The sequence below is a fragment of the Physeter macrocephalus genome, chromosome 7, assembly GCF_002837175.3.
Source record: "Physeter macrocephalus isolate SW-GA chromosome 7, ASM283717v5, whole genome shotgun sequence".
In the NCBI taxonomy this organism is placed as follows: Eukaryota; Metazoa; Chordata; class Mammalia; order Artiodactyla; family Physeteridae; genus Physeter; species Physeter macrocephalus.
The window spans coordinates 38,159,654-38,173,569 of NC_041220.1; the positions used below are offsets into that span (position 1 = coordinate 38,159,654).

General features: G+C 35.9%; 1 protein-coding gene across 1 annotated transcript in view; it reads left to right on the forward strand.

The window, feature by feature from the left end:
• Nucleotides 1-12,906, forward strand: part of TMPRSS11D (transmembrane serine protease 11D) — a 70,939-nt gene extending 58,033 nt beyond the window's left edge. Inside the window, exons 6-10 of the mRNA XM_007122549.3 lie at nt 1,017-1,055; nt 3,664-3,841; nt 6,216-6,475; nt 7,591-7,733; nt 11,300-12,906. Coding sequence (XP_007122611.1) covers nt 1,017-1,055; nt 3,664-3,841; nt 6,216-6,475; nt 7,591-7,733; nt 11,300-11,461 — 782 coding nt within the window. The 3' untranslated portion in view covers nt 11,462-12,906. The remainder of the gene's footprint in view (nt 1-1,016; nt 1,056-3,663; nt 3,842-6,215; nt 6,476-7,590; nt 7,734-11,299) is intronic.
• The last annotated feature ends 1,010 nt before the right edge of the window (nt 12,907-13,916 follow it).

Consider the following 13,916-nt stretch of genomic DNA (forward strand, 5'->3'; position numbering starts at 1 on the left):
GGGAAATGATGAGAAAGGAGGAGTTAGAGACCATTTCAGATTTCTAGCTATTGGTGGAAGTGGTGTCATTTACTAAAGGAGGAAATATAAGTAGCAAATTTGGAGTAAAATTTGGTGACACTGAGTTTGAGATGGCTGTAGGACATGCAGAGAAAACTGTTCTATAAGCAGACATTAAACTGGAATATACAAACTGTCACTATCTGGTACCAACATATTTTCCTTTCTGTGCTCTCCCACCACTTCCTTACATGCAACACTTGTATTAGCTCTACTGACTTTATTGCTCCACAAACATCTTACACCTCCATGCATTTGTGCCCACTATATCTCTCATCTGGAATGCCTTTTCACCTCCTACCTGTCTGAAAAACTCCTTTTAGGTATTCAAAATACAACTCAAATGTTATTTTCATCATGGTAACATCTGTGAACCAGAATCATTAGTAACTCTCTCCTTTATCCTCTCTACTTTGCACTTAAATTTATTTGAATGATTTCTTGATCAATTTCTACCTATAAATTATGTGATGGCAGACCCCCTATATTTTGTTATACCTGCAGTACTACAAATAGTATCAGTAAAGTAATACAGATATAGATATATGTACATAAATATATATTAGAAAAAAATGAAAAATTAACTTCTCTTATAGCATTTACTACATTGTATCTCCATGACTATGTTGCTGTTTTCCCAAGTAAACTGAGTGACTTGAGAGCAGAAATATCTTTTAAATAACTTTTAAGTATCTTTTAAGCATTTGATGAGAAATTAAAGCACAAACTTTAGTGTGCCAACAATAAATTGAGGGAATACTAGAAACAGTTTTCTGAAGCCCATGACTCAGATTCTTTCAGCAGGTCTGGGATGGAGCCAAGGAGTCTGTATTTTAGCAGTCCTCTACATGATTCTGATTATGGTTGTCTGAGAACTACACGTTAAGAAATTAAGGTCAAATGGTATACAGTCCTTTTTGTATTGATCTTACTCTATCTCTCTTTTTTAACACCAGAAATAACTGACCAGGATACAGAAAATATTTTAACTCAAGGTAAGCTTTTAAATTACTTTGTAAATGTAGTTTACCAAAATAAAAAGAGTAAATGTTCAAGTGATTTGTAGTCTTTGCCAAGGCAGTGTCTATTGAGATGGTATTTTTATTTTTAGTTCACTCATGTGGGTTGTTGTTGAGATAAGATATTGCTAATTCTGTTGGCCTATGAAGTGATGTTTAAGTTTTCCCCTCCTTTTAGAAGGAAGAAGTAGCAATGCCATTCCACCACTCTGTATCAAGTTTAGTCTCATTAAGGTTTTCTTGGCAGCTTTGGGAAGTTTTTCCTGCCCTGGTTCCATGGCAGCATTTCAGTAGACTTGTAAATTATGTTTAGTTGCATCATTTATATGCCTTCTCCTAACCACCAGAATAGCTTGCTTTTTTGTGGATTTAAGTTAATCTAAAGTATAATAAAAAAATTACAAAAAGCAATATCAGTTTTATGTCTATAACATATTAGAAAAGTCACTGCTTTCCAATGTCCTTATGTATACTCTCAGGCTGGGATAGCAGAAATATAGCCCCTAGAAAACAGCAGTTTACTTCTCTGGCTAATAAAAGGTAGTTAGAAATTAGTTCAATATATCTTGATAGCTGGCCTATCTCACATACTTAAGTGATGTTATAAGTTAATGCTTCCTCTGTGGGTTTTTTTCAACTTCATTATATATTTAATTCATGCTTCTTTTTCATTAAAATGTGCTTAAATAATTTACTAGAGAATTTGGTTGGAGAATGTAGCAAAGGAACCTATATTCCATATATATTCTTAATGGAAGTCTTGTCCTCCTCTATCTGGGAGATCTGTTAGAAAAAATGCCTTTGGATGGTGTCCTATTGAAGCAATGTCACTACTTCCGAGCTGGTCCAGCAATAGAAACTGTTGGTGGTGATTTACCTCTAATTTCTCAGTAATAGACTAAACCAGAGGAAATAAACCATGGGAGTGGGAGTTAAGAGGAGTTGAGTGATCCAGCCCACTCCAGCCCATTTCAGCTTTGACCATTGGAGAGTCATGGGCTCTCTTAAAATATTTAAATAAACCTCATCTAGATACTTAGAAACCTTCAGTTACCCTCGAGAATATTCTGTGTACCTAAAGTAACTCCTTTTCCAGGGCACATTTGGTAAGATAGAGTCAATTACAGATGTGGACTGAACTGTCCACAATGAACTGAATTACCACTATAGAGTTTTCATGATGAGAGCAGTTTCCCTCCAACTTCATTGTGCACATGAATCACTTGTTAAAATGCAGCTTCTAATAAGTTCTGAGAACCTTGGTGACTATAGTTAGTAATATGGTATTGTACACTTGAAAGTTGCTGAGAGTAGATCATAAGTATTCCCATCACACACATACAAAAAAGAGAACTATGTGAGGTGTTAGATGTGTTAATTATCTTGAACTTGGTAATCATTCCACAACGTATATGTATATCAAATCATCGCACTGTATACTTTAAATATATATACATTGTATCAATATTTGTCAATTATTCCTTAATAAAGTTGGAGGAAGAAAAATGCAGCTTTTGATTTGTTCCCTGAGGTGGGTCTAAGAGTCAACATTTTTTTTGTCATTGTTGTTCATCTTTACTGTGGGACAACTGACAAATAAAATTACAAGATATTTAAAGTGTACAATGTCATGATTTGATACATGTATACATTATGAAAAGATTCCCCTCATCCAGCTAATTAATTAACACATTCATCACCTATTTATCACCTCCCTTTTTTCTTTTTAGCGAGAACTCAGCAAATTTGCTACTCTCTCAGCAAATTTCAATTATACAATACACTGTTGTCAACTATAGTCACTATGTTATACATTAGATTCTCAGACCTCACTCATCTTACAGCTGAAAGTTTATACCCTTTCACCAAACTCTCCCTATTTCTCTGACCCGCTGGCCACCACCTTCTACTGTTTCTAGGAGTTCAACTTTAATTTCCACATATAGGTGATACCATGCAGTATTTGTCTTTGTCTGGCAAATTCCCTTAGCACAATACCCTACAGTTTCATCCATGTTGTTGCAAGTGACAGGATTTCCTTCTTTTTTAAGGCTGAATAACATTCCTGTGTGTGTGCATGCTTATATGCACATATATACCACTATTTCTTGATCCACTTATCTACTGACAGACACTTAGGTTGTTTCTACACAGAGCCAACATTTCTAACAAGTTCTTAGGGGAGACCCGTGCTGCAGATCCACAGACCACACTTTGAGTAGCAAGGCTACTGAGAAGATGGAAATTTCCCAGGGAACCTGTGGCCTGAACTGGTGCCTCCAGCACTGACCTATCTTAACCCCCACTCATGAGGAATTCCAGAGAACTCTGAAGCTGCTCCAGAATTTGAAACCTCCATGCCAATTAAGTTCAGCAATGTTCTCTAAAATGCAGTCTATAGGCAACAGTCACATAAGTACTCTAAAAATATAACATATTGATCATGCTTTTGGAAAGCCTAGCATGTCCTGGGAAAGAATACATAAGAGACATAAAAGTCATAAATGATGGTGAAATTCTTAAAGCATCTGCCAAGTTTAAGAATCATGATCTTCTCAGCACATTAATTCCCTTTTCCCATTAGAATGTGGGATGCGTCCAGACCTAATAACATTGTCTGCAGAGAGAATCATAGGAGGCACTAAAGCTAAGGAAGGAGACTGGCCATGGCAAGTCAGTTTACAGTGGAGTAATCGTCACCGCTGCGGAGGTGTCTTGATCAGTAACAGGTGGATTCTGACAGCAGCTCACTGCTTCAGAAGGTAAGACCACAGTTACCTACCCATCTTGGAATACCTTGGTTGTCTCAATTAATACTTACATCTGTGTTAGAGGGTATCAATCAATCACATTTCATTCATAAAAAATTGATCATTAGCGATATTAAATAACTTGCCCTGAATAACACTGCCAATATGCGATACAGCCAAGATTCAAATCTAAATTCAACTGGTTCCAAAACCATGCTCTTATTCATTTGCTGAAAGAAAGGAAAGGAAGGGAGGGAGGGAGGCAGACAGGGAAGAAAGAAAGAAGAGTATCTTTTAAAATCTTCACTATAAAGACCCTGAGGCAAAAGAAGTTTAATATAAAAAGTGCATGTATTTTCTTGTTGTCAAATATTTTTTCTTTAGAATTTTTAACTAGCATTTACTATTTTGCAAGCTACTGTACCTTATGAAAGTATCTCCTGGATATATAATTTCTATTTTCCGTATAACTCCACTATCTAAACTCCACAAAACCCTCAAATTATTTGGTTACATTTTGCTTTTATTCAACCTTAAAAGCATGTTGCATTAATCAGCCTTCCAATTCACAGATACTTATTTTCATCAGTTTGTACAAGACCTTTCTCTCCTTTTATTTTTCTCTTGTCATACCTGTATTCCACTTCTGCTACCTTCCCTGCCCCCATAAGTCTCACACAAATTTGACATATGTCTTTAAATATGCAATTACCTGCAAAACCTTTGGTGTGTGTGTGTGTGTGTGTGTGTGTGTGTGTGTGTGTGTGTCTTTAACTTATATGAGTAGCACTGTGTATAAGTCTCATATTTCCTTACTGTTTTTGCTCAATCCTGGGAATTTTAATCTGGTCCACCACTGCATCCACCATATCGCTTCATCCAGCTAGGTTGCTCCAACTTCCCACTGCCACAAAAAGCAGCACATATACACTTTCTCTCATGCCTTCATATGTGCCTCTCTATAAACCTTCAAGAATTTCTCTGACATACATACCCAGAAGTATATATACAGTGTGCTAAATACACTACAATGCTTTCCAGAATTTTACATCTTCACATGTAATGCAAAAGAGTTCGAACTTCTTTCTCACCAAGACAATACTATTCTTTTTCAATTTTTTGTCATTCTTATGAATATACATTAGATGCTCATTATTGTTATAATTTCCATTTCTCTGCTTATTAGTGAGTTTGAGTATCTTTTCATATGTCTACCGGCTATTTGGGCTTCTCCCATGAAATGCCTATTAATATTTTTTGCTCATTGTATAATGGTTTTTCCCTCCATTTATTGCTGGTTTACAGACTTCTGTATATTCTACAAAAATTTTAGATATTAAACATTGCAAGTCTTTTCTCATTCATCTGATAAATATGTCTATGGTACAGTTAATTTTGTTTTCAGTTTTTTATGTCTTTTAATTGATTTTCTTTTTTATGCTACACACTTTTTATTGAAGTATAGTTGATACACAATATTATATATTATAGGTGTACAGTATAGTAATTCACAATTTTTAAAGGTTATACTTCATTTATTATAAAATGTTGGCTATATTCCCTGCATTGTACCATATCCTTGTAGCTTATTTATTTTATATATAATAGTTTGTACCTCTTAATTCCCTATACCTATCTTGCCCCTACTCCCTCTACCATTAGTTTGTTCTCTATATATGATACACTTAATTTTGATCTCATGAAATTCATCCATTCTTAACTGTATGGTTTGTATTTTGGGAGTCTGGCTGAAAAGTCCCTATTCCTAGGTCAGCAAGATAATGCCTTATATTTTTTTATATTAGTGCACTCTCTCTCTCTCTCTCTCTCTCTCTGTGTATGAATACATACACACACACACACACACACACACACACACACACACCAAAATCTTCAAGAAGCATCACACTTAGTACAGAAAAATCATTCATCAATTAATAAGACAAGGAGCCGCTTATCATCACTACTATTTAAATGGAACTTCTGGCTAAAGGAAAGGAAAAAAATAACAGTTGGAAGGAAAGAGTTAAAACTAAAGTGAACATTATTTCAGACTTCTTAGTTGCTTGAATGGAAGGATGTAGAAAAGGGAGAAATCAAAGAAAAGTTTTGTGTTATACTAGTGTTCATCGAAGTATCAATATATCCTTATTGGAATAACGGAACACCAGGACGTTCATCACCCCAAGATATGTTTTCTAAAATATTTCTATGTTTCATTAGACAAATGATCACTCATTGTGCCAGTAAAGAATTACAAAAATAGATCACAAAGAAATGTTGGTCGAATACTTCCTAGATTGGGGGTGGGGGGACAAACACAAAAACCAAATATTTGAAATTCTCACAAGTTCTCTATTCAAATAACATGTTTTCATATTTTTAGGCACTCTGATACTCTTCTGTGGACTGTCAACTTTGGTATTTCCACAACATTTCCTAAAGAGAAAAGAGGAATAAGGACTATTTTAATCCATAACAATTATAAACCTGAAACTCAGGAAAATGATATTGCACTTTTACAACTTGATAGAGAAGTCACCTTTAACAGAAATATCCATATGGTGTGCCTCCCAGACGCTAGCCAGAATATTCCACCTGGTTCCACTGTTTATGTAACAGGATGGGGATCTCAAAGATACAGCGGTGAGTATCTCAGGAAAAATAAAACAAAAACAACAGCAATCTCTCCTGGTACTTGCTAGTATGCATTTTTTTTAAAATTAAGGAACACCTGAAGGGTAGGTTCTATGGACAGAACCATGCTACAGTCTGGTCATCCTAAGATCTAACTAGAGTTCCTTCAGCAAATCAAAGCAATGTCCCTAGAAACTATACAGAATTCTCACACACAGTAATAGGAAAATGTAAAAGCAAGTGATACAGAAACATGAGTTCTTCCATGATCCAGAGACTCTACAGACTTGAATGGCTTCCCTATAAAGAAAGTTTTAAAAATTTATAAGAGGATTTAGATAGGTATTCTCTAAGGGTTTTAAGGTATTCTGAAGTGAAAGAAATCCTGCCTTCAGAACAAGAAACTCTGTGTGTACATAAGTATTGTTCACACTTATTTATGAAGCAAATAAAATGAGAAAAAGAAATAAGGGTGACATGAAAGAGCAAATATAGCCAAGGGGAAAATGAGTATCACCTAGAGAGTGGAATGATAGCGTTAACAATATCCATGGGTTTCTAACTATGCTGTAGATCATGTCTCCAAGAAACAAAACAAAGGCTGAATTGTCCTAGAAAATATTTCATTGTGTTTTCATGGCCCAAAGTAATCTGGTGTAGTAAATAAAATTTGTGCCAATCACAAAAACGGCAGTGCCATATTGAAGGAATATCAATATAAAATAAATTCATTCTTTAGCCATGAAACAAGATTTGTTTCTCTTTTGTTACTATATTAAAGGTTAATCAATATGTAATTTTCTAATTCAAAGTTAATCAGTGGATATTTCAAAATCTACTAGTCAATTTTAAGTAAGCAGATTTTTTTCCCCCTCTTAAGGTCTAAGGGGCACTGTATCACAAACCTAAAGCAAAAAAAGAAAAACACCAATCTATGTAAAGGGGTAATCCATCTCTACTATGGAAATCTTTGCTGAGAAAAAACTACTAGTACATTTTCAATAACCTTCTTTGCTGAGTAAGAGATAATGTTTGGAGTACAATTATTCCTTCCTATATTCACCATTGAATCATTAATTTATCTACCCTGAAGTCCATTTTCATTCTGCTTTTATACTTAACAGGCAGCACAGTTACACATCTAGAACAAGGACGGGTCAATATAATAAGTAATAATGTATGTAATGCACCATCCAGTTATAATGGAGCCATCCTGCCTGGAATGCTATGTGCTGGACTACCTCAAGGTGGAGTGGATGCATGCCAGGTAAGTTCAAGACAATGTTATCCATGTCATCAGCCAAGTTTATAAGCACTTACTAGCATGTCAAACTGTGATAGGCATAGAGGTATCATTATAATACACAGCCCTGATCCTCTAAAAATGTATGGTCTAGATTTTACAGATTCTTATATGAAGTTGATCTATCATGAAACACTGATTCTGAGAAGCCAAGTTGCAAAGTGGTTAACTATCAAGCTCAAGAACCAGACAGACCCGGGTTTGAATTCCTTAACCTCTATTACCAATCCTTTTATCTATAAAATCGGGATAAGAATAGTATCTAACTTTTTAGGTACCACTAAAGATTAGATGGAGATTAAATATGTCAGGCACGCACTAAGCAAGAAAGCTCAGCTATCTCAGCTATTTCTACTGCTGTTGTCAACCTAGACCATGATCAATGACACCAATAACTTTCACCTCAACCTTCTACTATGAAGACTTAAATAAATCACTCATCTAAGAGTTGTAGATGATTGATTTTAAAAATATAAATAACACCTGAATATCAGCACCTTGAAGATAAAAAATTTATACAAAGAGCTTAGTTACTTGAGTCACCATAGCTCCCACAATTGTAAAATAGCTCTAATGAAGGAAAAAAAACTATTTAGATCTACTTTGTAATTTTCAACCAAATATAAAAACACTAACAATAAATATGAATTCTTACTCTAATGTAATTAGAATAAGATTTTTTTTGGAAAGTATGTTGCTATTTATTTATTTTTAATAGATCTTTACTGTAGTATAATTGCTTCACAATACCGTGTTAGTTTCTGTTGCACAACAAAGCGAATCAGCCATATGCATACACGTGTCCCCATATCCCTTCCTTCTTGAGCCTCCCTCCCATCTTCCCTATCCCACCCTTCTAGGTCATCACAAAGCACCGAGCCGATCTCCCTGTGCTATGCTGCTGCTTCCCACCAGCCAACTATTTTACATGTGGTAGTGTACATATGTCGATGCTACTCTCACTTCGGCCCAGCTTCGCCCTCCCACCCCATGTCATCAAGTCCATTCTCTATGCCTCTTTATTCCTGCCCTGTAACTAGGTTCACCGGTACCATTTTTTTTTTTTTTTTTTTTAGATTCCATATATATGCATTAGCATACAGTATTTGTTTTTCTCTTAGGATAAGATTTTAATACTAAATTTTTAATTAAACTATCTAAACAACTGATGTGGTTATATTTTTTAATAGATTTTATTCCTATGTCTGAAACCCAACCCCATACAGTAACAGCAACAACTACTTAGTATCCAAAATTACATTTTTGGAATTAAGAAAAACCATCTGTTTTCTTGATGAATCTGCTACTGCTTTCCTGACTGAATCATAAGCAGAAAAATGAGGTTTATTCTTTCCTCAAACATTGCCGACTTTTATATTTAGTGCTTACATTCTTGAAAGAGAGGATAAGTAGTAGTTCTTACCTAGTTTTGGCAAAGACCCCAATCCATGAGCACTTTCCCCAAAATGAAACATTTTTCTTGACTACAAGCTGTGTGGGGGTGGAGGGGAATTGTTTATCGATTTTCAAGACACTGTTAATTACCCACTGGTTTTTATTCACTTTAAGTGGAGATGTCTTGATGGTAGGGAATGCTTCTTGTTCCCCTTCCCATTTTCTTCTTTTCTATTGCTAGCCCTGTAACAACAAATTCTCAACTTTCATCGTAGTTTTACAAAGAATTCACCAATCAAGTAAGCAACAAACCTCTACACGATTTCAGATCTACTAAGAGCATTAATTAGAACTGGCTTAAGGATATACATGAGATATAAAAGGGTGTTTATTCATGCTTTACTCATGATACACTTTACCTTCTGCATATACAGATTCTGCTCTTCCTCCAAGCTCAGTTCAGGCCATAGCTCACCATGAAACTTTCCTGTGTGTTCCACTCTGGGCCTCACTGATTTTCAGCTGAAATACTATATATAATGCATAGAGTTTATGCCTCAAAAAAATAGCACTTTACATAGGAGCTTATGAGATCCTATTTGTTTTTGTTCATTCATTTTTTAAAATTGCATTATTTACTTTTTATGTGCCACTCTGTGCTTACACAGTATCACCTGAACACAGCAAGTCTATGGTCTAGACCACAGGCTCAGATATCTGCCCAATCAGGCAGTGAAGCTGCCCAGATATAGGAAAAATTACATGTCCCACTTAGTTTAATATTTGCTTGCCCACTCTTGGTAAGACATTATGCAAAGAAATCTCTTACTATAGAAGAAGTAGAAGAAAAACACAATGATGGGAGAGTGCTGAGAACTGGTAAACTGGAGCACATGTGCAAGATCTAAAGGAGGCAGATGCCAATCACCTCCATGCAGTGCTTGCCATCAAGCTGGTAATTCAGACACTAACCCTTCTCCCCATCTAAACCAGTAATTAAGTAGGCATGGAAGAACTAGCTACTATTAAGAGCAGTCAAATGAATAGCAAACTATTCTAGAAGCACACTTGGTAATAACAGCTGAGTTTTATTAGTACTATTTACCAGGCTATACTCAGATTGCTACGCATGTTAAACTCATTTAAACACATAAAAATATTATTTACAGATGAGGAAGCTGAGGTACAAAGGGCTATTAAGTAGCTTAGTGAAAATCATATAGCTTGTAAGTAGAGGACTCAAACCTAGGCTAACTCCAGAACCCACAGACTTAACCCATTATACAGCATGTAAGATATCCTAATTTTTCTCCCCAAACAGATTATTACATGCACAAATATTTAGTTGGTTGGCTTATTATTATAATTTGCTGGTAAATATTTCATAAGGAGTGTTTTACTCATTGCCATATAAATTTCTGTTATTCACCAAAAGAATACTTTTTGATACACTGTATATCAAATACCAGGCATTGTGCTATGAATAGGAAGATAAGTGAGATTTCTAAAAACTTATTCATTCAACAGACATTTTCTTAGCATTTCCTTTGGGCTAGAAGCTTAGCATATAGCAGTGTCCAGAATATGTATGCCCCCTTCCCTTATGAACCTTACAGTAGAGCCTGAAAAACAGACACTGAACAAGTATCATAAATGCAGTGAGAGTTGCAGAGATGTGCAGCTGCTACAACGAGGGGAGCTGATCCAGTGGGAGTAAGTTCAAACAGGCACACAAATGTGCATGTACAAAATAATGAAGCAGCAGTGAAAGTACCCACAGGATGTGTGAATGCAGGCAGTGAAAAACTAATCTAGCCCAAAGCTGGAAGCGGTGACAGTGGGGAGGAAAGGTACAGGTGAGCGATGGCCCCCTGAAGGAGGTGAGCCTGGGATGGGTAGCAGACTGGTGGAGTCTGGAAAATATGCTTCTCATCTTCTCACAGTTGCTGAAGGAACAACACGTGTACTTGGAAGATTTTGTTAATTTTCGCATGACTTGGTATTTAGTATTTCAACAGGAAATGTCAGACTAACTTTATTGTCATACTGGATGTGACTTCTACTGCCATAGAAGTAAACTCAATAGTTTTGCATTGTTTTCACACTTAAATAATCAATCATTCTGTTTCCTGCAGGGGGACTCTGGTGGCCCACTAGTACATGAAGACGCACGGCAGCTCTGGTTCCTCACGGGGATAGTAAGCTGGGGGTATCAATGTGGTCTGCCAAATAAGCCAGGGGTATATACTCTAGTGACAGCCTACCGTGACTGGATAACCCAAAACACTGGGATCTAGTGCAATAAATAACATCTCTGTTGCAGAGTCTGAATGCAGGTGTGCCTGTCTAAAATTCTAAAACTTTTCAGCTGCAAAAAGAAACACTGTCCTATTTTAACATTCTGTTTCATAAATACTAAAGATTAAATACTATTTAACTTTTAGCTGTTACTATGGGTTTTATATTTTCTCAAGAAAATTATATGAATGTTGCATAGTACTGTGCCAGGGGGAACACTGTAAACTAGTTACAGAGGTAACAATTATACTATACTTGTGATAACATAAATGCTAGTAGTGAGAGAAACAGATACCCTGAGAGTGGAAACTAAAGGAAACTGCACAAGTCTGCAAGGTCAGAGGAGTTTCCTCTGTGGAAGTCTCATCAAAGCTGATAAATGGGTAAAGTATACAAACTGGCAAAGGAAGAAGTTGTAGATAACATTTAAGACAGAAAGGCAAGAAAAATATGAGGCAAGAAAAATACTATATTTTGAGAAACGAAATTGAGTTATTTGTAGTGAGGTGGATGGACCTAGAGTCTGTCATACAGAGTGAAGTAAGTCAGAAAGAGAAAAACAAATGCCGTATGCTAACACATATATACGGAATCTAAAAGAAAATGGTTCTGAAGAACCTAGGGGCAGGACAGGAATAAAGATGCAGATGTAGAGAATGGACTTAAGGACACGGAGAGGGTGAAGGGTAAGCTGGGACGAAGTGAGAGAGTGGCGTGGACATATATGCACTACCAAATGTAAAATAGATAGCTAGTGGGAAGCAGCCGCAATGCACAGGGAGATCAGCTCGTTACCTTGTGTCTACCTAGAAGGGTGGGATAGAGAGGGAGGGAGGGAGACTCAAGAGGGAGGGGATATGGGGATATATGTATACCTATAGCTGATTCACTTTGTTATACAGCAGCAACTAACACAACAATGTAAAAAGCAATTATACTCCAATAAAGATGTAAAAAAAAAAGAAAAATATTATTTTTTAAAATTTCTGGTTACTTAATATTTTATAGGAGGCATTACATCCTAAAAGTACAAGTATGAAGTCATTGTACAGTCCTACAGCAATCTTAATTACCCTGTAAGAACATGCTCCCATAGGAACTAACCAATGAATTTCAGGCATTTACAATCAAAGCTAGAATATTCACTCCTCACCAGAGACCCAAAGAATTATAATTTTCATGATAACTTTTATCTAAAATATTCTTTATCTATGTGAATGAGAGAATTTATCGTCTCCATGGTAGGGGGGAGCGGGGGGAATGGGAAGAGTGGGTTTGCAAATAAAAACCACAAAAAGTTAAATAGCTTAATTTCAATAAAATTATCTTAATGAAGAAACTTTTCTCTCTCTCCTTCTTTCTCTTTCTCCCTCTCTCCTGCCTTCCCTCCCTTAAACACACACACACACACACACACACACACACACGCACACACACACGTACACACACAATTTCTCTTTCTCCCTCTCTCCTGCCTTCCCTCCCTTAAACACACACACACACACACACACACACACACACGCACACACACACGTACACACACACCAAAAGAACACAAATAAAATTTATTAACATTTAATGGCACAGCAATTTATACAGTCTGAATTATGAATTGTTACTGAATTTTTATGGGATTCTAGCAGAGCTAAAGTTTGCTGATGCATGATCATCTATGTGTCAGAGCTTCCTCATTCTAAAAGCTAACTTATGACACCTGGGTATCAGAACAACTACATGCATTGTGATGAAAACGTCTTGTATTTCCTCATGTAAAATTGTGAAGAGACCTACACTGAAGTCACTTACTTTACAGAAGTTGAAAATTTAACCAACTATGTGAAATGTACAAATAAATCACTGGTATACCTTACTTCAAATAAACTATTTTAAAATCATTTCTCTGCCTAAGTATTTACGGAAGTTATGACTTATGAAGGACAATCCAAAACAATTTATTTAACTGGTTCTCAAACAATAGAACGGCCAACTAGATTCTGAAGGCTTGGCACTTTCTGCTGCCTTATAATCAAGCTCTGTAACTAAGGCAAGAGTCCAGCTTGAAACTCCCTGACTGCGCCCTGTGAGGACAATATTAAACTGGCCATTTAGAGTAAGCCTCAGGGGAGTGTGTTTGTGCATGGGTGTGTTTGTATGTGTGTGCATGTGCCTTCACATAATCATAAACATACTAGTTTATTTCTACACATTGAAAGCTATATAAAGGAAAGTACTTATTTAGCAGAAAATAGAGCAAATTCAATTATTTATTGAAAATAAAATAGTAAATATTCATAGTTTTATGAAAAGATATTTGAACACCAGAAGAACACCTATTTTAAGAGAGTTTTTAAATGTTCTGATGAGATCTATCTTCTTGATAGCTAAGTAACTCCATGAAAGCAATTTTGAATATTTATGGAAGGTGTGGTGATTCATAAATCTTTTCAGTTCTTA